This window comes from Trifolium pratense, linkage group LG1 (assembly GCF_020283565.1).
Source record: "Trifolium pratense cultivar HEN17-A07 linkage group LG1, ARS_RC_1.1, whole genome shotgun sequence".
NCBI lineage: Eukaryota > Viridiplantae > Streptophyta > Magnoliopsida > Fabales > Fabaceae > Trifolium > Trifolium pratense.
The window spans coordinates 12429707-12450629 of NC_060059.1; the positions used below are offsets into that span (position 1 = coordinate 12429707).

At 32.5% G+C, this 20923-nt stretch overlaps 3 protein-coding genes across 4 annotated transcripts; 1 reads left to right on the plus strand and 2 right to left on the minus strand.

Annotated features, from left to right (window-relative positions):
* Positions 1-2827: 2827 nt before the first annotated feature.
* On the plus strand, positions 2828-6415 carry LOC123888273 (protein AGENET DOMAIN (AGD)-CONTAINING P1). Its single transcript, XM_045937305.1, has 3 exons — positions 2828-3417; positions 3548-4039; positions 5957-6415. Exons 1-3 carry the CDS (start codon positions 2962-2964, stop codon positions 5969-5971), a joined length of 963 nt encoding a protein of 320 aa, XP_045793261.1. The 5' UTR covers positions 2828-2961; the 3' UTR covers positions 5972-6415.
* Positions 6416-6519: 104 nt separating this feature from the next.
* Positions 6520-7257, minus strand: LOC123888350. The gene has a single exon (XM_045937418.1). It carries the CDS (start codon positions 7255-7257, stop codon positions 6721-6723), a length of 537 nt encoding a protein of 178 aa, XP_045793374.1. The 3' UTR covers positions 6520-6720.
* Positions 7258-10981: 3724 nt separating this feature from the next.
* On the minus strand, positions 10982-20335 carry LOC123888428 (intermediate cleaving peptidase 55, mitochondrial). 2 transcript variants are annotated; one of them, XM_045937521.1, is made up of 15 exons: positions 20294-20329; positions 20075-20138; positions 19910-19993; positions 18794-19057; positions 18118-18210; positions 17725-17931; positions 17474-17577; positions 17195-17261; positions 17013-17120; positions 15974-16066; positions 14942-15032; positions 14693-14763; positions 14209-14264; positions 12883-12943; positions 10982-11503 (listed from the first exon to the last, which is right to left on the minus strand). In XM_045937521.1, exons 2-15 carry the CDS (start codon positions 20120-20122, stop codon positions 11390-11392), a joined length of 1461 nt encoding a protein of 486 aa, XP_045793477.1. In that variant the 5' UTR covers positions 20123-20138; positions 20294-20329; the 3' UTR covers positions 10982-11389. The 2 variants fall into 2 exon arrangements, with proteins under 2 accessions (XP_045793477.1, XP_045793533.1); XM_045937577.1 differs by having other exon boundaries at positions 19910-19987; positions 20075-20335.
* Between the last annotated feature and the right edge of the window lie 588 nt (positions 20336-20923).

The following is a 20923-nucleotide window of genomic DNA, read 5'->3' on the forward strand; positions in this document are numbered from 1 at the left end:
CTTGCAGCAACAACACAAGTCTGAATAACAGTATTCTCCTGTCTTGTAAACGGTTGATTAAGCAAACCCGATTTCTCAAGCACTTTAGTCCATGTCTTCACAAAGAAGAAACCTAACAATCCGGCCGAAACATTGAGAGAAGGAATAATACCGGTTGTAAGATTAAGCTTCATCACGATGAACGTGAAAAGCACGGATAACATGAAACTGACGATGATAGCCCTAACCGTAATCTGTTTCTGCCATGTTGGCACTGATTTTCCTTCAAACCCTTTTTCAATCGAAGCCTCCTCCTCCTCCTCCTCCAGTTTTTCTTCCTCCTTAACCATCACCACTGTTTCATTGTTGTTAGCCATTTTTCTTGTTGAGTTTGTTGGGATTTTAGGTGAAAGATTAGAGAATAGAGTATTATTTATTGAGACTTAACAGCATCGATATTTATAAGCAAGTAATGGTTGTTCAAATTGTAACTTAATAATCCCTTCTTTATAGAGATAAAGCAACAAACTTCATATATGCATTATCTTTTCAACAAACTAAATTTATGTATATCGTTCGTTAGACCAAAAAAAATACTCTATCTTATCTTTTTCACTGTAAACAAAAAAAAAAATTATGTATAGCTTTTTATTTTGTACTTGTTATCTCTTATCTTTTTAAATCTAATTCTTAAAATTGCTTAAGTTATATGTTACTGTTACTATATTTTAATGTCATATTTCAATTCAAACTTCAACTATAAACTAGTTTAAAGATCCGCACATTTTGTAACAAAAAAAAAAAAGATTCGCGCATTCGTATGGAACCATTAACTTTTATTCGATTAAATGTATTCTTTAACTAGAATAATCCTTAATCATATTTTACTTATATCACAAGGCACAACTCGATTAAAGCAAAGACTAGTGTATTTGAATCCTAAGATATACAACATTATTAAACGGGCTAATAACGGATCCGGATCCTCGACAACGGTTTCTCTAACGCAGTCCTTGCCGCAACACTTCAGTCATTCGATTAAAGCAACAAGGCTTCTGTCTTCCTTTTTTAGAACCGCCAATCTATTTTTTTAATGGAGCAACCATTTAATTTCTGCATATTTCTTCAATTCATCTTGTATATTAAGAAAAGTAAATTAATGTAGAGAAATTCACTTATATTTTTTATTACACATTAGAAAAGTAAATAATGCTTATTAACATTATTGTGTAATAGATTTTTTCTTCTTATATATATGCTACACGCTCATGCATGGAAAACTCACATATGTTAAAAATACATTGTTTTGGTTAGAACTTAGAATTGATGAAGATGTCTTTTGCCTCTTAAGTGTCTCCTTTTATAGTCTTCTTTGACATATGAGTCTCTCTTTGGCCGTTCAAACCCATTAGTTATGTTATACGAGTAGAGCTAGCTACCCTTCCTTAATGATGCTCGTTCGTATATGCCACGTGGTATGTTGAGTATGAACTATAGCTTGTCAAACTAGTCCACCAAACATTATATATTAAGGCGTAAATGTTTGTTCTTTATTAGATTGATCTAATAATTATTAGGGTCGTCTTAAACATTTTTGAGACCACATTCTAATTTAAAAAAATCATATAAGCAAATATTTGGCCACTTAAAAATTGATATATACATGAATTTGGGTCCTTAAACACTTTAAAGCCCCACAAAATTTAAAATTCATTGATTTCATTAAATTCAAAATTTCTTATTTGATTAAAATTTAGGACTTAAACGTGTAATATTTTTGAAAAAAAATATATTTAAGCCCTCAAAATTTTAAAGTCTTGTACTCCTATCACCAACCAGGCCCGGCTCAGACACATGTGCAACATGTGTTGTGGCATCGGGTTTCATGAAAATGAAGACCTCAATTTTTTTAAGTGTAGTAGTATTAGTAAATTAGGGGTGCAAAAATTAGTATATTATACAACAAACTGCAAAAGCCCAATTGTTATGCCCATAATTTCTTTTACGGAGTTGTAGTTTTAATAAATTAGGGAGTGTAAAATTTAATACATTACTTAATTGACGAATTTCCTTCAAAAAATATTCCAAAAATGACTCGTTTTATTTTTTTTTTATTGAGAAAAATGACCTGTTTTAAGTTGTTAGAAAATATTTTATTAGTATTGATTAAACCATGACTCTTTTTATGTTAATTGCATTGATGATTATTTTTTTATGCTATTTGTAATTTAAATTAAGGATGATATTTTTAAAAAAAAACTGCATTTTTATTTATTAAAGGGCCACTTTTTAAAGTCACTATGTTTGGTCTAGTGATGAGGGGTTTTGATAGTATGTTATAGATTTTGGGTTCGATCTCTAACTTATTGTAAACAAAAAAAAAAGACAACTTTTTATATTTATATATGGCCTAAAAAAAACTCAGAATCGGCCCTATCACCAACCGTGATAATTATTAAACTATCATACATCAATTATTAATCTATTAAACATCAATATCTATAACGTATTTATTTTACCATCAATTTGTTCTTTCTTAAGCATGTCCAACTTTAAACCAAAAATACGACTTAACAGTTAACACAGTACTCATTTAAAATGAGTCATTTTTCAAGTCAACACACTCAAATTCACTTAAATATCAACAATTAGTCAACACAAAAGAATTTAATTATTTAAAGCCGATACTTCGTTTGAACAAAATTACAATTACACCCCAATGAAAGTAGCTATCGAAATACTCCACAGCACAAAACAAGGGTACATTGGGTATTTGGCAATGGTGATTAGAGAAAATGAAATTAGCTGAAAATAAACTAATTCTAATTCCCGCCAAAAACACTATTTATTAGTTATTAGTATTACTTAATAAAGCAAAAAAAAAAAAAAACTCTCTCATTCATTCTTTCACACCTCACTTCACTGTTTCTTCTCTTTTCCATTTCTGCAATCACAGCGCGTGAAACCCTAATCCGATCATCAATGGCACCCAAATCCAAAACACGCGCCTCCTCCGAAGCTTCTGAATTCTTCAAACCTGGAACCTTAATCGAAATCAGCTCCGACGACGACGGATTCCGCGGTTCTTGGTTCTCCGGCAAGATCCTCCGTCGCGTCTCCGCCGACAAATTCATGATCGAGTACGATACTTTGATGGAAGACGACAAAGGAACTAAACCTCTCAAAGAAACCCTGAAGCGTCACCAGCTCCGACCAATTCTCCCAACGGAGACTAACCGGGAATTCAAATTCGGCGATGAAGTTGATGCGTATCATAATGATGGATGGTGGGAAGGTCACATTACCGAGGAATTGAAGGATGGAAGATTCGCTGTGTATTTCAGAGTCTCAAGGGAGCAGATCGTGTTCACCAGCGAGGAACTCAGACTTCACCGTGAATGGATCGATGGAAAATGGGTTCCACCATTTCCACAACAGGTTTGATTTAATTCTAGGGTTTCATTGTTGTTGCATGTCTTAGAATGTTAATTTTAATGCTAATTAACTTAATTTGATTTCAATTAAATGTTGTGAGTGTGATTTTGCTTGTTAATTATTAATGTTATAGGAAGATAATGATAATGATAATGAAACTGAGAAAGTGAAAACTAAGCGTGTGAAGGCTGCTGAAACTGTGACTGTAGAGAAGGATGATTTTAAGTTTAACGAAGGGGCGTTGGTTGAGGTTTGTAGCGACGAAGATGGTTTCAAAGGGGCTTGGTTTTGTGGCACCATTGTTGAGTTAAAGGGAAAATCTAAGTTTGTTGTTGAGTACGATAGCCTGGTTGATGATGATTCAAAACTATTGAGAGAGGAGATTAGTATCTTGCATGTCAGGCCTCGCCCTCCAATAACTGCTGATGTTGCTGAGTTCAAGTTTCTTGACGAAGTTGATGCTTTTTACAATGACGGTTGGTGGGTTGGTCTTGTTGCTAAGGTTCTTGGGGACTCGAAGTATGTTGTTTATTTCAGGAACTCTAATGAAGAGCTGGAGTTTCAGCATTCTCAGTTGAGGCTACATCAGGATTGGATGGATGGCAAATGGGTCATGGCTTCTAAGGTATGATTTCAATGTTTGTTCTTTTGAATATGCACATTGATACTTTCTTTTAAACCTAGTCTCAAGTTAATTTGCATAACAGTAGATTGTCAAAATAATTTTTTACCTTGTGTGGATTGGCTTCAATACCCTTCTCTTGGAATGTTTGTATTGAATTATTATCGCCGCATCACAAGACCATTTCTAAAAGGAAATGTAGTCTTCCTTTGGATTAACTGAAGCATGAGTTTGCGGCAAAAATTAAATCTGATTTAAACAGACTCAATCTTTTGGAGTATGTTGGATTTCATACCTGCTGGAATCTGTGGTAAAGTGCTGATGTTTTGAAACTTGCGGCTTCTCATTATGAGGGTGAGGTACCCGGTCGATGTTTTTAAATTGATTGCTTCTTAGGAAAACAGTTTACATTTAATAACACAGTAAGATAATTATTGACTCAAATTCAAGTAAGTGTTTAGTGGAAGTGGCTTGCCTGTTTTGTCACTTGCTTTTTTGGTCTAGATTTCTAGAATCTGAACTATCAAAGTGTTTTTTCAGTACTTAACCTAACTTACTCTGCATTTTTTATTGCTGCCTTTAAATCGTGCATTCTCTTCAGATACTAGCAGAGCTAAAGTAGGAATTTGAGTAAACAACTACAACCATGTTTTTTCCCATCATCAAGTATTTTCCTATTGGTTGAGATCAACAATATGAATTAATCGACACCATAAAATCATGTTATATATGTTATGTATGGTTGAAAGATATACTCCTAAATCACTCTCAATGTTTTGATTTATAGTTTTTTGTCTTCTCTAAAACTTTAGTACTATCCCCTATCTATTCTACTCTCATTATTGATACTTTACAGCCTTTCCTTTCTCCATGCATATCCACGCCATCTAAGACAATATTCTATCATCTTCTCTATTTTGAGAGTTATCATACCAAATTCCTCTTTACTAGTTATTTTTCTAATTCCTTTTTTTTTTTTCTTCAGGTAAGCGCTCATTCAATCCTATTTGTTGGCCTCTTTACTACTCAATATTTAGTTTTTTTTTGTTTGTTTTATAAAACATTGTGGGTCTTGTGAAGTTGTGTTTGTGTAACACAATTTGATATCACATAACACACTCAAAGCATTCCTTTATTTCACTCATACTATTTGGATCCTACGATTGACGTATGCTTTAATCTGCCTTTAACTTTGTATGATGGGCTCAAAAGTTAAGATTTGTTGAATCTAACGTTCTCCAGTTTTTAACATTACAATTTACGTTAAAATTTGTTTGTAGATCTGTAGACTTGGCTTACATCATAATTTGTTTTACTTATACCAAGGTGGAAATCATATGTTTCCTAGGCTTGTTACCATATCTCTAACTTTTTATTCATCTCCTCTCTTGACTCTCCAATTAAGTTTATATTATATGTAGTAAAAGTATGCATTGGATTATACATTGCTAAAAAGACTAGTTCGAAAGCATCTATGTCTAGCTCATCGGTGTCGTGCACAATATTTGAAAATAACAACTCTGTCAAAGCAATAGTTTGAAGAGCCATGTGCACGATAGTGTTGGGTCATGTATAACATCAATGAAATTGGCTTATTACACACAACTCCTACTTTTCTATCATTTGCTCATGTTAGTGATATTTTATTAATAGTGATCATCAATATTTAATGTTGGCATGATCACAAGCAATGTTTTAAATGGTGATCTGCTTCGCAATTTTGGCTAGAATGTCAAGGTTTACCATATTACTTATTCAGTAACCACTTTGTGACAGTAAAAAACTAAAAATACATAGCAAATGATATATCCTTGGCTTTCAAATTTACTAAACCATGTAGTCTTGCCTCTTCAGCATGCAAAAACATATTTTGATTTCATGGTCCTAACCTCAAGCTTTTGGTTTAAACTACTATTTCAGGCGTTGAAAGTTTGAATGTTGAAAGCAGCAAGAGATTGGAGGGAAAAACCAGGCGCCATGGACTAAGGAAAATAAACCTTGTGTATATTTGGACTCAGTTCTTACTCGTCAAAACTTTGAACTTGTAGTTCTCATGGATCAAAACTTTGGCCTTGTTGTTTTCATGTATCAAAACTTAAACTCAGCTTGATTGGGTTAAATGGCATTTTAGGTTCCAGATCAAGTAGCTTGGACCTTCAGATTTCAGTTAGTATACCTGCTCAACAAGCATTTCATAGTTTTGGATTCTGGTTTGTCGTATTATTCCTTTCATTCTTTTAATAAATGTAAGATTTTAAAGAACGTGTCCTTGTTTATTTTTGAAGAATGTGTATTTTTATTTATTTCGTTTGGTGAAAATAATTAATATCATCCGGGACCATGAGTATCAAAGCATGGTAATGGTAAATTATAGCTGGATCGCATGGCTCTTGAACTTGGAGTTGCAGTAAGCTCAAGTAAAAAACAAATATGGTTCAAATGAAACATGAAGAAATAATTTTTTATAATCATCTTTGATCATATATCATAATAAATGATTATAATTTCATATATTCTTAGTCTTTAAGTAAACTGCTCCATGAGAGCAGCATAATCAAAGACCCTTAAACATAACAAACATTGCTGTGGAGCAAGAAACGGAAAGGATTACAATGTACTGGAACATAACATAAGTAGTTTTTTAATAAACTTTCTTAACAAATACTCATAATTTAGAATCAAATTCAGACCTCATTGACTTCAACAGGAGCAGCAGTAGTAGCAGTAGCAGTAGCAGCAGGTGCTTCTGCTTCTTTGACTTGATCTTTGTTTTCTTCCTTCTCATCCTTAACTTCATCTTCTAGTTCAAAAGCTGAGGCAGGGAATGTCCTGAAAAGCCCAGTAATGGCCCTGAAAGTGATTTTGCCAGTAGGTGGATTATCCAATTCAATTTCATGCAGTGGAAGCCAAACCAACAGCTCCTTCACCTTCACACCAGTTAGCTTCTTGATCTTACCAACCTCAACATAGGCAGTGACTTCAGTACCATAGGTCACTTGCCTATCAACTTTCTCAAACTTGTGAGTATTGCCTGCTTTCTGCTTAAGCCACACAAATCCACTCTCCCTATGATATCCACATTCTTCAATGTCTTTCAAAGGTAAAAGGCCATTTGGTAGGTTTATTTCCAAGAGCAGTTCCTTGGATTTCACTTGGCAGATTTCATCTCCTTGGTATACTTCTGCTTTGGCTCTGATCTCTTCGGTGATCAGCTGAGACATTTTTTTTGGTATGTTTGAATGAACTGTTTGTGTGTGTGAGTTACTTGTTTGTGAATGATGATGAGCAAAGAAAGGTGATTTCATATATATAGTTGTCAATCTATGACATTGCCCTTCTATTTCCCATTTAATTTCAACAAATGCCATTGTCCTTTAAACAAGGATGATTAATTTAAGAGATGATTGGAGAAATACAGTTGGGTGAGAAAAACATAAATGAACACAATATTTTTCTTCTTCTAATTTGGTTGGGGATGAAAATAAATGACCCACATCAACATCTTCTCCATTTAAATGATGGAAAAAATAATACAAATTGTAAGAAAATATTTTTCTCAATTAGTTTTATTCATTCATTGAAAATTTATTTTATAAGAATGAAAGATATTATGCTCATATATAATTTATTTTCCCTTTTTATTTGTGAATTTATTCTTTTCAATTTTCTTCAAGTCGTTTTTTTAATCATGTTATAGGTACGAAATTTACATCCAAGTTTAGCCGTGATTAATCTCTGTCAAAGAATATGTGAGGTACACGAGCTAAAAATTGAATCATCGACCACTTGTTGAAGGAGTTCAAGACTCTTACTACTTAGACCAATTTATTGTTTTTTGAAGAAGCTAAATTAGTTCATTCAAATTGGCACTAGAGAATCGAATAGACCAATTTATTGTTGGTGGTAAAATTATTTTCTAATTTGATTACAATGCATGGTACGCTAAGATTTATGCATATTTTTCATTTGAATTACCATTTTGTAAGTATAAAGTTTTATTGCTATTTTGTGGTGATTAATTTTGATAGGAAAATTCGTTGGACACAATGTGAATTATCCTCTTTCAAGTAAGTTTTTTTGAGTTTTCTTTATATGCAAAAGTTAAAGATCAAACTATTGAACATTAACTTAAAATGTTCAAATCTTTTTATCACTTATATAATTCGTTGTTGGTTATGCAAATCTTTTGGTAGAAATTTCAAGAAATAATTTTGCAAAAATGTCGAAAGGGTTTAAAAAATTGAAACATGAGAGGAAGGGAGAGAAAAAAAAAAAAAAAACTTTTACCACAGTCAATATTCATTTTTCAAGATATGATATATGAAGAAATGTGGACACAGGTGGTCCTTACATAGTTACATCAATATAGCTATATTTATAATCTAACAAACCAACTTGTAACTAACACAATTATAACTAAGTATCTATCATGCATATCCATTGATTGATTTTATTCTCTTAATAGCCAGCCACCTTGCAACTTAGAAAGATAGATGCAATGCAATAAAACAAACTAACACTTATATATTTGATTATATATACATAAACGACGACTAAAAATAATATTTTTTCTCTATAACGTGATGAAATAATGTTCAAATCTATACTAAAAAAAATGTGCCTATATTTAGCGTCTGATTAATGTCTTGAGTAAAATTTCCTTCAGCAGAGGGAACCTATAGAAAAATATCATACTCTCCTAATTATCCCACCTGATTTTCTCCTAGCAATATCTAGTTTGTACTCCGAGTCTTATATATCAACAAATTTTCACATTTTAGGTTCATTCAAATTATTAATGTATTTGATTCATAACATGGACCAAATACATTAATAATTGAATGAACCTCAAAAGTAAAAATATTGTTCATATATAAAACCTGGGGAGCTGGTGATTGAGCTGGAGATAAAGAATCTTCCTCTCCTTTACTTACGGTCGAGCTCTATTAACATAGACCCTACATCGTTATATTGAATGATATATTTTCCTTTTTTGGTACAAGAAGGAAGGAAATAAATATTCGTTGGTATGTAAGGCTCATATACGTCTAATACGATGAATAAAATAGGGTAGTCCCATTGATCATGAAGCTACATATATGTAAGTATATATGTAACCATATATTCACAAGCACCTTGTATCACTTTCTCATGCACAATTTCCTTGTCTCCTTTCAATCTCCATCCCTTCATAGTTCATACATACCCCATGCGTCATATGTTCCTAACTTCCACAATACCACATTTTCCACAAATATATATTGAATAACATTAAAAATAAAAAATAATTATAAACAAACATCTTCATATAAAAGTCTAGATTTAATTTCTAAAAACTTTAAAACCCCCGTTTGATGTGGTTTTTGGATATCTGTTTAAAAAAATTCAAAAATAAGATATACTAGTTTAAGTTGTGTTTCATTTAATTTTATTTTTTAAAAAATATTATAACAACTCTCTCTACCTAGTGTAAAGATATATACTTATTTTATATTTTAAAATAAACAACTCTATCGAAAGAAAGCTGTCAAAAAAACTCTATCGAAAGAAATTGTACATTTATTTTATTGAAATTATTCGGGTAATGCTAACTTGTATCAACACAAGTTAAGGAGCTAAAAATGAATTAAAAATAAATAAATTGTATTAAAAATATTTTAAAATATTGAATACATAATTTTTTTAATAAAAAAAAACTTTAATATTTAGTTTCTTAACCCTCTATACAGCTGAAAATTTAATGCATAACAATAATGGGAGAAGTTGAGTAGGAGTGCAAAACCAATAAGAATGCCTTAATCGAAATGTAGTTGGGACATGGGAAGGTATGGCTTATTTATTTGGTGATAGGTGAACCAGCAACTATCTTCTACAAGTATCCCCACCCACCACTCTAGCAAAGCCTCACATCATATTTAATTAATTCATACTGTATTTAATTTTTTATATAATTATCATTTTATTTTTTTAAGAAGCTAAAATATATATTAAGTAAAAATATTTAAATTAATATATGTTACTTTATTTGTACCTAATCGAGAGAAATATCACAAGTCTAAAAAGGGGCAAAAAAAAAAAACAAGACGCCGCCCTCCATTATATATCAAAACCGATCATGTCATGTGGCGCTAATTCTTAAATAAAGTAACGGATTACACAACCACAGGTTTAAATCATATATGAAATATTTTTTCTTTGACCTCGGCCACCACCATAGGAGAGTCTTAATTTTATCAAATATGAGCTCAATAAATGAAATTCATATAATCAAATACTACGATGTAACTAAGGCAAGGGCAATTAATGTTAAGGCTTTTATAGTTTTATTTACATGTTCTTTGCTTATAGGTTAAGCAAGAGGTATACTCCACCAATATATGGGAGCAGATCCTCTGCTATTAAAATGTTTGACTGTTAGCTGGATTTCAAGATAGAATTCCAAATGACATGCAAGACGAGTCAAGGAGTCGTGCTTGAGCCCTAAATTGGGAATCGGCCGGCTAGTTAAACTTCATGAGACTGACTTACCTGACGTTGTTATGTAAAAATAACCAAGATAATGAATGTGTGAAACACCTTTCTCCAACCAATTATGTTGTTGAATAAGCTTGTGATTGTGACACATGATTATATCTCCAATTTAGATTCGTAAATTTAATAACTAACCAAATTGTGCATTTTATTTATAAAAAGTAGTAGTACTATCTTTGTCATAACAGCACAACTATTTAGCTCCAAGAAAAGCATGAAGTGACAAAAGATAACTAAGATTTTTTAACATGTGATTAAACATGATAATAAGTCTACTTGACCAAAAAAATAACATGATACTCATACTCTCATTAATAGCCTTTTTTTCTCTTTATTATTGGTCCACCTTTTATTTAAAACTTACTTTCGACAAGGATATATTATAAAATGAATGTAAAAAATTTATACCGAAAATACATAGAAATTAACTCTTTCCATTGTTGTAAAGATTACATTACAATTTCAAACTGCTGAAGAAAATTTATATGGAACTGGCCATTTAATAAAATCATCAATAATTTACAGCAATAAAACCAAGTAGGAATTATGCAACAATTAGGTAAAAGAAACCTACTACTCTATCAGTCCACAAAAATAAGGGAACAACCCAAAACAAGTAAGGAAAGCCTGCCCCCACATTCTCTCCTATTCTTTAGTACCCTCCTCTTCACTAAGATTGTAGAATACATGTTGGAATGTTTGCTCAGCTAAAAGTTAATATGGAGGAGGCAAAAAAGTAAGGGATGTAAATAATTTACCTAAAGTTTTGACAATGCAATGCACATATTCATTGTTCCAGTTCTTTAATGCACATGGACAATATTAGTTGGATGTAGCTCTCAAGTTATTTTGGCTATCCAATCCTATTCCATGGCTGAAGTTGTTGAGTAAGGACTCAATTTGCTTCACTTCTTTAGGAATTGATGCTGTTAGGACCTGTGGTGCATAATATTATTAGTTATTAACCTCAAGAATGGGCGCAAGTACGTGTCATAAAACTTAGGTTAAGTTCTGTATAGACACGGACACCAACATGTGGACGCCAATAATAATTCAATGTAATCATGTGTCGGTGCCTGCCAGATACCGACGCATTGCCTGACGCCGGCACACACCTAATCCGAGGAATGTTTGTGCTTCATAGTTTGTAGCATTATTTTTTTCTGGAATACAAAAAGGCCGAAGCCAAGTTTGTAGCCCTGTTTTGAATAAAAGTATATAATATATTAATTTTTTTAGCCACTTCATTCTCCTCTTTTCTAAAGATCATAATTAGGGTTTAAAAATAATACTCCTCTTTTTTTTATACAAGAGAAAGTTGTTGTATACAATATTTTTGCTTATAGGCGTTACTATTTTAGGTTGTTGGGGCCATTAGTTGTATGGAAAAAAGTTGCATATACCCAATTTGATAGCAAGTATTTATTGGTTTCAGATTAAACAAAAACAGCCACACAACTTACATGGAAAATGGAACAAATTTAATGGTACTGTACACAACCATATGTATTACCAGAACCAACCACATATAAAATACTACTAGTACCACTAAACAACTTATCAAGGGACTGGTATCCTTGAGGAAAAAAGGTCACCACAGTTACTTATATCACTTAATCATGCATTGGCTTTAACAACTTTTTTTTAATGATTTGTTAACAAGTGACCAAGAGAATTAAAATTCTACTAGTATATGTTTGAAATTAGGATCATGCAAGCAAATGCCCTTAAGACATTGGTTAAGAAAACAATAAACAAAAAGGGGCATTTTCCAATGAATTGATGACTTAAAAAACTTCTGTCCAATCAATATTTTCTATTTTTGAAATGAAGGACTCAAGTTTATGTTTAAGGAAAATGCTAAAATATAGATGAAACCAAATAGTGTAGCTGATGCTGAATGAAGAGTTACCCTCTTCTTTTACAGCTAGCAAAAGTTTCATGAGCAAGCTCGCTTTTTTTTTTAATGAAAAAAGGATCAAGTATTTACTTGAAACTCGATTCATTTTTTTTTTATGAACGAAAGTTGATTCATTATTTGAATAATCCTCTCTACGTTTAAATGTTATATGATACGACAGTTAACGAACTTTTTTACTATGTCTATCTTTATGAATATTAAATAGATGGGACCCTATAAAAAATTATGAATCTTTATAAAGAGATAAATCAAACCAACACAATTTTAAAATTAAAGGACCTATTCCCTTCCCTTCATCCATTATTTCAAGTTTTAAAAGAAGTGTCATGAGCACATCTCTATCTGTCACAAATAAACTAGTTTCAACTGCAATACTTTTAGAGAAAGAAATTACCTCATAACCTGTCTCTGTAATGAGAATCTCATCCTCAATCCTTATCCCAATTCCTCGGTACCTGCATTGGACATCACATACGAAACTGAAACATTTAATGCCAAGATTGAGGATCAACTTAAATGCGCACATGGAATACACGGTGACCAAATGATATGAGATTGAGATCAATGAATGATGTAACTGAAGTTGACGAGAGTGAATGACTAAAAAGGTAAAACGAGTACTAGTAGAATACAGACCAGAAAAAAATGAACTTCATACTATGTTAAGCTCAAGTGTACAAGTTGTTTTGCAATTGAAACAAATCAACTTAAAAAACATACTTAACTCCGAAATAAAAAATCAAGATTCAAAACTGTATACAATACAAGTCTCTTGAAGGATTGAAAATTTCGAGTAATACTTCCGTAGAACTTCAGGTCCCAGCAGGTTCAAATCAAAATGGAATGAATTTAATAAGAATGGAATTGAATAGTCATTTCCATTAGCATGTTTAATATGATTAAATGATTACTCCATTATACTTTACATGTTCCGTCAAATCAAACAGGAATGGAATAATACTTTTTTTTATGACAAAACTACCCTTGGGGATGGAACTGGTTCAGTGGAAGCTAAGGGTTGGTAAAGGTAGGGCCATGATAATGCGGTCATTGGTTGCAGTAGGACATGATAGAAAATATACATGGATAACATAAGGATGGAAAAATGTAATGGATGGAAAATAAAATTACTACCTGTGTCCTTAAATATAAGGATCTTTTAAAAAAAAGGCTAAATTGCATGTTTAGTCCCCTACTTTAATTTCAACTTCAATTTGGTCCCCTATGTTTAAAAAATTTCAAGTTGGTCAGTCATTTTAGTCAAATTCCCGTTTAAATCCTCCATGTGGCATAGGGTCACATACATGGATAACATAAGAGGGTGCCACGAGGAAATGATTAACCTCCTTCCAAAATTCCTATCAAACAAACTCAACTCATTTTAATTCCTTTTACCCCCATTTATTTGAATCGATCAAAAACTTACAGGATTGATAATGATTAAGCAGAAAAATCAGTGCTAAGTATCCGTTAAATTAAGAAGCAACCAGGGTTATCCAACTTTGGTTTTAGCATATTGGTTTACACAATCAGATTCTAGGAAAAATGAAAAATAAAATTCCTGAAGCTGTTTAATGGAAGGAAACTCGCATGAATTTGAATGTTTTGTAGAAATAGCTGGTAACCCGGGAAAATATATAATAGGAACAAGCAAACAAAATTATTAATTTGTAATAATCAATTTGTTAAAACAAGTTCTTCAATCAACTTAAAAAAGTACCTTTCTGGACAATTAAAAGAAGATGGGATGTATACTCCCGGTTCAATAGTTATTACCTGCTCACAAATTAAAAAGAACCGACTGTTATTTAATGAGTATACATTATGTCCATATGAATTATATTGTATTTTCATGGATTTGCCTCCTCTAAAGTGAGAGGTTCACTTTAGAGGATTAAATGCAATGATAACAATCGGAAAATCATCATTAAGAATGTGATAAAATATATGTATATTAGCATGTATATAACAAAACAGAATGTGTGTGTGATCTTTAGACTCCTTTTTGTCCCCATTGCTACAACCAAGTGGTTGGCTGTGAGGACGCTTTATGCGGGTGTATGGGTTCAATCCCAGGATTCCACCCTTCCCACTCCCCGAGCGCGTGTGTTGGCCACTAGGTTCTCATGTATAAAAAGAAAAGTATGCATGTATATAACAAACTATCCAGAGGACAGTCAAAGCTTCGTCGGGAAAACACTTACAACACCTGGCTTCAGAGGACTGTCAAAGCTGATCATTGAACAATCATGAATGTCCATTCCTAGATAGTGACCTGCATCAATAAAACATAACTGAATATATCTCTCCACTCTCTATTAGCTACCATCATATTTTTATTTCAGATGTCAAACTAGCTTATGAACAGAATATCTATAACCAAAAAGAAAGAAAAAAAACTGAAGTGCATATCTAGCATGCTCTGTCAGCTAAAACAGGGGGGAACAAGATACCTATAGAAGTTGGGTTCAGCTTATGGTAGGAACTGCTTCCGGTGTCTCTCAAAATTCCAAAGTCCTTGAGTCCTTTCTGCAGCATTTCAACCTATGCAACCAGACCATTTCACATGTTTCACTGTTTTAGCTAAATAAGCTTCAAGTAGCTAGTAAGGACACTAAACACCAAAGGATCTATCAAGAAGAAACTCAGACTACTAGCACACTCTAATGGATGCTACTGATTATGAGATAGTCTTTAGCATGCATTGGGGAAAGCAAATAAGGTAAATGTAATATCTAGGAATAATATTGATTCAGTTTTACTAAAAATCTTTAGTGTTGCGACAGAATTTGCATTTAGGCATTTTTTTCACCATACACCTCCAAAATTAAAATGTGCAATCGCAGGCCTACCTACCTTACATTAAAATTTAATTTTTGTTTATAAAGTATGAGAACAACAAGGATTAAACTCCCTACAATTTATAGCGTGTTTGGATTGAAAATTTGATTTTAGATAAACTTAATTTTGCAAAACATTCAAGACAAACTTTGTTAATCAAATTTGATTTTGGCTTTCCTAATGTAGAATCAGACACACAATTAATTGAAGAGGCTCCAATACCATGTCAATCACCAACTCCTAAAAGTTTAAGCTATTAGACCAAGGGCCTGTTTGGATAAACAGCTTATAGCACAAGCACTTATCATAATAAGTGCTAATGTATAAGCTTACATAAGCTATTTTTATAGCAAAAGATAAAATAAAGATATTTTTTTTTATATATGCTACAAGCTGTTTTTATAAGCCATATTGGAGAACTTGTGAAACTAAGTTTAAAAAAACTTATGAAAATTGTCATAAGCTGTTTTTTACAAGTTCTTCCAAACAGTCTCACAAAACTTATGTCAGTAGATAAGCTCAAATAAGCCAGTCCAAACAGACTCCAAGTCTCAAGAAGGACACTGACTTTTTTTAAGGATAAGAACAATGACTTCATCATTGCATCTTTATAAATTGAAAGAACGATAAGATTATGGACGTACCGAATGGTTGTGTATTTGTCGAATACTAGCACCTGGCTTACAAAGTTCCACACAATGCTTGTTTGTTTCCAGTATAAGCTCATAAAGCTCTTCCTGAAAAGTAGATAAACCATGAAATTCATATGAAAAGTGACAAGACTAAAAGGGTAAAGCAACAAGTGGAATTAACAGTTTTATTTTATACCAGATTTCATTGGCATGAATATGGAACAGAAACCAAATTTCAAACATGTATATGCCACGGAATAGCAGAAGCAAAGAAAGATTCTGCCAACATGACATGATAGCATGCCCTATGTTGGGCAAGTGCAAGCTTTAGACTCATCAAATCCCCTAAAGAAAGGGGCCATGAGAAGGGATAATTTATCACAAATTGAATGTCCAAGTGTCCATGCATGAACAAATTATTTAGAGTATATTTCATCCATTCAAACAATGAATTTGTCCCAAAATATTGGGCTATGTTAGCATGCCACCATCTACCTTTTGTCAAGGAACTCCATATAAATTGGCAAGACTTCAGGTTATAACATCAAGAAACAACTAGAATGATTATAGAAAAATTAAAGCTTTTATTTTCTACTCAAGGTATAAGGATATCATAGCTTAGAAGATCGTATTACTATAATCAAAAGTGGAATTAAATTAACAATGGGTCAACATCAAAGAAACCTGATCCAGAAAAAGTGCATTACATATTGAGAGAAGATACATATCCATAAAATAAAATCCATGCAATTAACCTCATCATGGAATGAGGTCTGCAATGGAAAACAAAGACTACGCAGTCTGCTTGTCTTGGATTGCTATTAAATGATTAGTAAATTGGCTATCAAGAAAACAGAAAACAAAAACAGATTGTTTTTGGTGTTTTCTGTACAAATCGTTAAAAACGGAAAACATAATGAAGACAAGGTATCAACTCTGTAATTAAAAGTGAAAACAATAAATGAAAACAAAATATTTTCTCAATAGTATATGGGCCTTAAGCTCTCAAATACGTAGATAGGGTTTATAAAAGGAACCGAAGCATGCTAACCTGGGCAGAAGAGAAGCTCCCACAAGGTGGCCAGGTACGTGTGAGATCACTGGAATAGCCATGTACCTCACATCCAACATCCATCAATACAAGATCTCCATCTTTAATCTGTCAAACATGATAAAGATAAAAAAACATGAAATTAAACATACTATGAGATGGCAGTTAGTAAATGAATTTACCTTCTGATCGTTCCTAGAATAATGTATAACACTTCCATTAGGCCCACCTCCAACCACGGGATTAAATCTGATACAGGGAGAAAAAGAAGATAAAAATCATCTCATTAGTTGTGAACACAAGTGATGCTTAAACTTCCATTTAGTTTTCTATATTAATGAACTAATTCTCTGTTACTGTTGTAGAAGATTTTTTAAGTTATCAATAACAATACACAAAGTAGTCAGGTGTGAACGGATTGCATTAAGAGGAGTAGTCCCTCAAAATAAAGAAATGCTCACCCCATTCGCTGGGCACCTCTCATTTTGCATTCGTATTCAAACTTTGCAGCTAGCATACCTTCAAAAGGGTATGCCTTTGAATGCATCATTGTCAACAAAAGAGCCTATTCAAAACCAGAAAATGTTCAAATCATCAAGTTCTTACCATTTGAGATCCATGACCACCTAAACAAATCGGCAAAAACAGCCTCACTAAGAATTCTAGAATTTTAGTCATCAAATGGTTAGCCATCCAATAGAGTTGAACGTACCTGACAAGCAATTGATGCAGATTCCTTCATCAGCTTCAGCTCTGAAGGAGACTTTATCCATCGCAGCTGATGGGTATAAACAGATAGATCATTTACATTGTTACAGTAAGCTAGTTTCTTGAAGGCCTCCAGTTCCGTATATGCTGATGTAGCAGTCTGAACATTGTGATACAATTTTGAGGATCCCCTTATCATATCTGGAAGGATCTGAATCAGTAATTAAAAATGTTAAAATTGAAAATATTTTAAAGAACAGAAGTAATTGTTTGACCAGGGAGACTTAAAGTCACATTTTAGATGGAAAAACCGGCAACCTTGGCTGCAGGCCACCAGTAGGCTTATCGATGAAAATAGTTCAAGTGTAGAGGACAAAATAGATGACTAGTGATTCACCTCGTGCAATTTTCTCATTGGATATGCCTTGTCAGCCTTGAATGTATTCAATGCTGCATCAACTCCAGCTACTTGCCCTTGCCAAATCACATCCTAGACAAATTTATGCTTTCAAAGTCATGTTAACTTCATATATGTTATAACTGTAGATGAAATGGCAAGAAAAATCACCCACATGATGACCCAATCAACGGATGATTGACTCTAACATAACAAACAATTGAAATACTATATAGATTTCAAAAGAAAAGATATTTGTTGATAATCAGATTAATGTTCAAATATTTATGGCTTAAATATATTTTTGATCCCCAAATATACGATGACTTTTGCAATTAGTCTTTTCAACAATAAAAGAAAGTCCTTATACTACTATATTTTGCAAAAATAATATGTTAATAAGTCCCTCACGAATTTCTTTAGGATAATATGCACATGATTTTTGGATCTTTTAAGGACTGCCAAAAAAAATAAAGGGTTAATTCAAAAAAAAAAATTAAGTGGAAATTTTTTTTCAACAAAAACAGCAAGTGTCACCAGAGATGATGATGATGATAATACAACAACAACAACAAACTAAAAGGTTGTGGCATAGATAAGCGTTGCAGAATATACGAATAGAAACAACAGTGTTCTATTTTTTAAAAAGAAGTATAACCCATCACATCAGACTCACATAAGGTTTGGCTTCTGGCATGAACATGCATAAACCAATGTCATGTCCTAAAATGGCCACGCCACCAGGTTGTTGGCAGCCTGTAATATACGAGTAATCAGCATCTTGTCGAAATGTATAAGGCACGACATCTGTCATCATCTTTACTGGGGCAGCAGCAATGATAGCCAAACTCTTCTCCGGGAGAAGTTCCAACATCTTTTTTCTTCTTAGGATGTATTCCTCACTAGATATGCCTGGTGTGATCTCCCCATCTTTTAGAAGCTACAATGCAACATAAAATTTTGGGGGAAAATGCTAATTAATCTTAACAAATAACTATTCAAGTTAAATGCATGAAGATAATCATACTAAGCATGTCAATCACTTGGTGAATACTTCAGAATTTTACAATTAATTAAGTATACTTTTTAAAATTCTAATTAAACACAAGTGGAAATACAATGATAATCACATACCGATAGTATTTTACCAACTAATGCCGACTTCTAAAAGTTAATTATCTCTTTCAAACGGGTAAACTACCAAATTCGTCTCTGACTTTGTATGTCACCTAACTAGATCCCTGACTTTATGAATATTTCAAAAAGGTTCCTGACTCTATCAATTTTACTCATATTAGTCCTTTTCAGAGTATGCTAGGGACTAAATAGATGGTAAGTGGATAAAGTTAGGGACCAAATTTATTCTCGGTGCATTGTAAAATAGTTTTACACGGTCATCTAATAAAAAACTATCAATTTGCCATGTCATATCAAGAAAGTGGGTGATGTGGCGGAAAACATGGTTGTTATTGGTCGACAGTGTAAAATTATTTTACACTGTCGGTGCATATTCCTTTTTCTTTTAACTTAGAGTTTAAAAGACATGCCCCAGCAATGTAAACAAGTTTTACACTAACATCCAATAAGAACTCATTGATCACGTCATCCTACACTTACAAGTATATTTTGAAATTGAATGTATCAAGTGGCAAAGTAACTACTTCTTATTAGATGTTAGTGTAAAACAAATTTAGGTGTCAATTGCCAAATAAGAACATAATTTAAACAAACAAACAATTACAGGAACATAATTGATTTATGAAAAATGTGGATGTTATGAAATAGTACATACATGTGGATGAGATGAAGGGGTTGGTTGTCCAATATCAACAGCAATCCTATCATTGCAATAGGAACGAAAACCTAAAACCTGCAACTGAAACATGCAAATGGCACAATTACTCAAATTAACTCAAATAAGAATATAAATCAAGGTAGAAGAAAGCGATGGACATACATGTCTGTTTGAGAATGTTTTGGTTAGTTTTCTTACAACACTCTGCATCTCTCTGATGCTTCTTTTTTTTGCGTTGAACTCGCTAAACTAAACAAAGAGGTTTAAACTTTAAACTCTGGAATAATAAAGGGTTTAAGAGTTGAAGAGGGTTAACCCGCTTTTGCACTTTGCAATTGCTTGATTTGTTTTGTGCTTCGTGGCGTGGCTCGTTCGTTGTATTTGTTTGTGATTTTGTCTAACTAAAGTGAAGCGTGTGTTTGGTTTCACTGTATTTTCATTTTTGAATTAATTCATTTTGTTAAAATATGACTATATGAGTTAAATAATATCAATTTTATAAATAAATAAATTTGAGGCATCATCATAATATTTGGATAATTTAGATGAAAATTACTTTTGAGTGTGGATTTATCAAAATGGGCTTGAATAATCACGCACAAAAAAGAAGAAAAGAACTAAAGAAAATATGAAGGTGGTTTGTTGTACCAAAGAAAAAAATGAAGTTGCTGGTGTAACCCAAAAAATAAAAACATATTTAGTGAGAGTCTCGTAAAAATCATCAAAACAATTAGGTCCTAGTATTATTATTATATGAGTATAAATATAAGTCTCGTACAAATTAATAATTTAGGGTAGTTTGGGAACTCATAGGTATTTCAATTTCTTAGGTGTAAAAAAGTGTATCATTGTGCTGTTTTTGTGCATGTAAGTATGTCGATGTATTTTTGTTTTAGGCAATGTATTTGAGTAAAATGTCAAATACCCTCTGAAATTTTAAAATTTGTCAAATACCCCATAAAATTTGAAAATAGGTAAATACCCCCTAAAATTATAAAATGTCAATAAAAA

Bases quoted from the DNA above. Each gene is read 5' to 3' on its own strand.
- LOC123888273 (XM_045937305.1), top strand. From the start codon at position 2,962: ATGGCACCCAAATCCAAAACACGCGCCTCCTCCGAAGCTTCTGAATTC. The intron at 3,418-3,547 runs GTTTGATTTAAT...TTAATGTTATAG, and splicing joins TTCCACCATTTCCACAACAG to GAAGATAATGATAATGATAA.
- LOC123888350 (XM_045937418.1), bottom strand. From the start codon at position 7,257: ATGTCTCAGCTGATCACCGAAGAGATCAGAGCCAAAGCAGAAGTATAC.
- LOC123888428 (XM_045937521.1), bottom strand. From the start codon at position 20,122: ATGCAGAGTGTTGTAAGAAAACTAACCAAAACATTCTCAAACAGACAT. The intron at 18,211-18,793 runs GTGAGTCTGATG...AAATTTGTCTAG, and splicing joins TGCCAGAAGCCAAACCTTAT to GATGTGATTTGGCAAGGGCA. The intron at 17,262-17,473 runs GTGAGCATTTCT...TCCCTGTATCAG, and splicing joins AGAGGTGCCCAGCGAATGGG to ATTTAATCCCGTGGTTGGAG.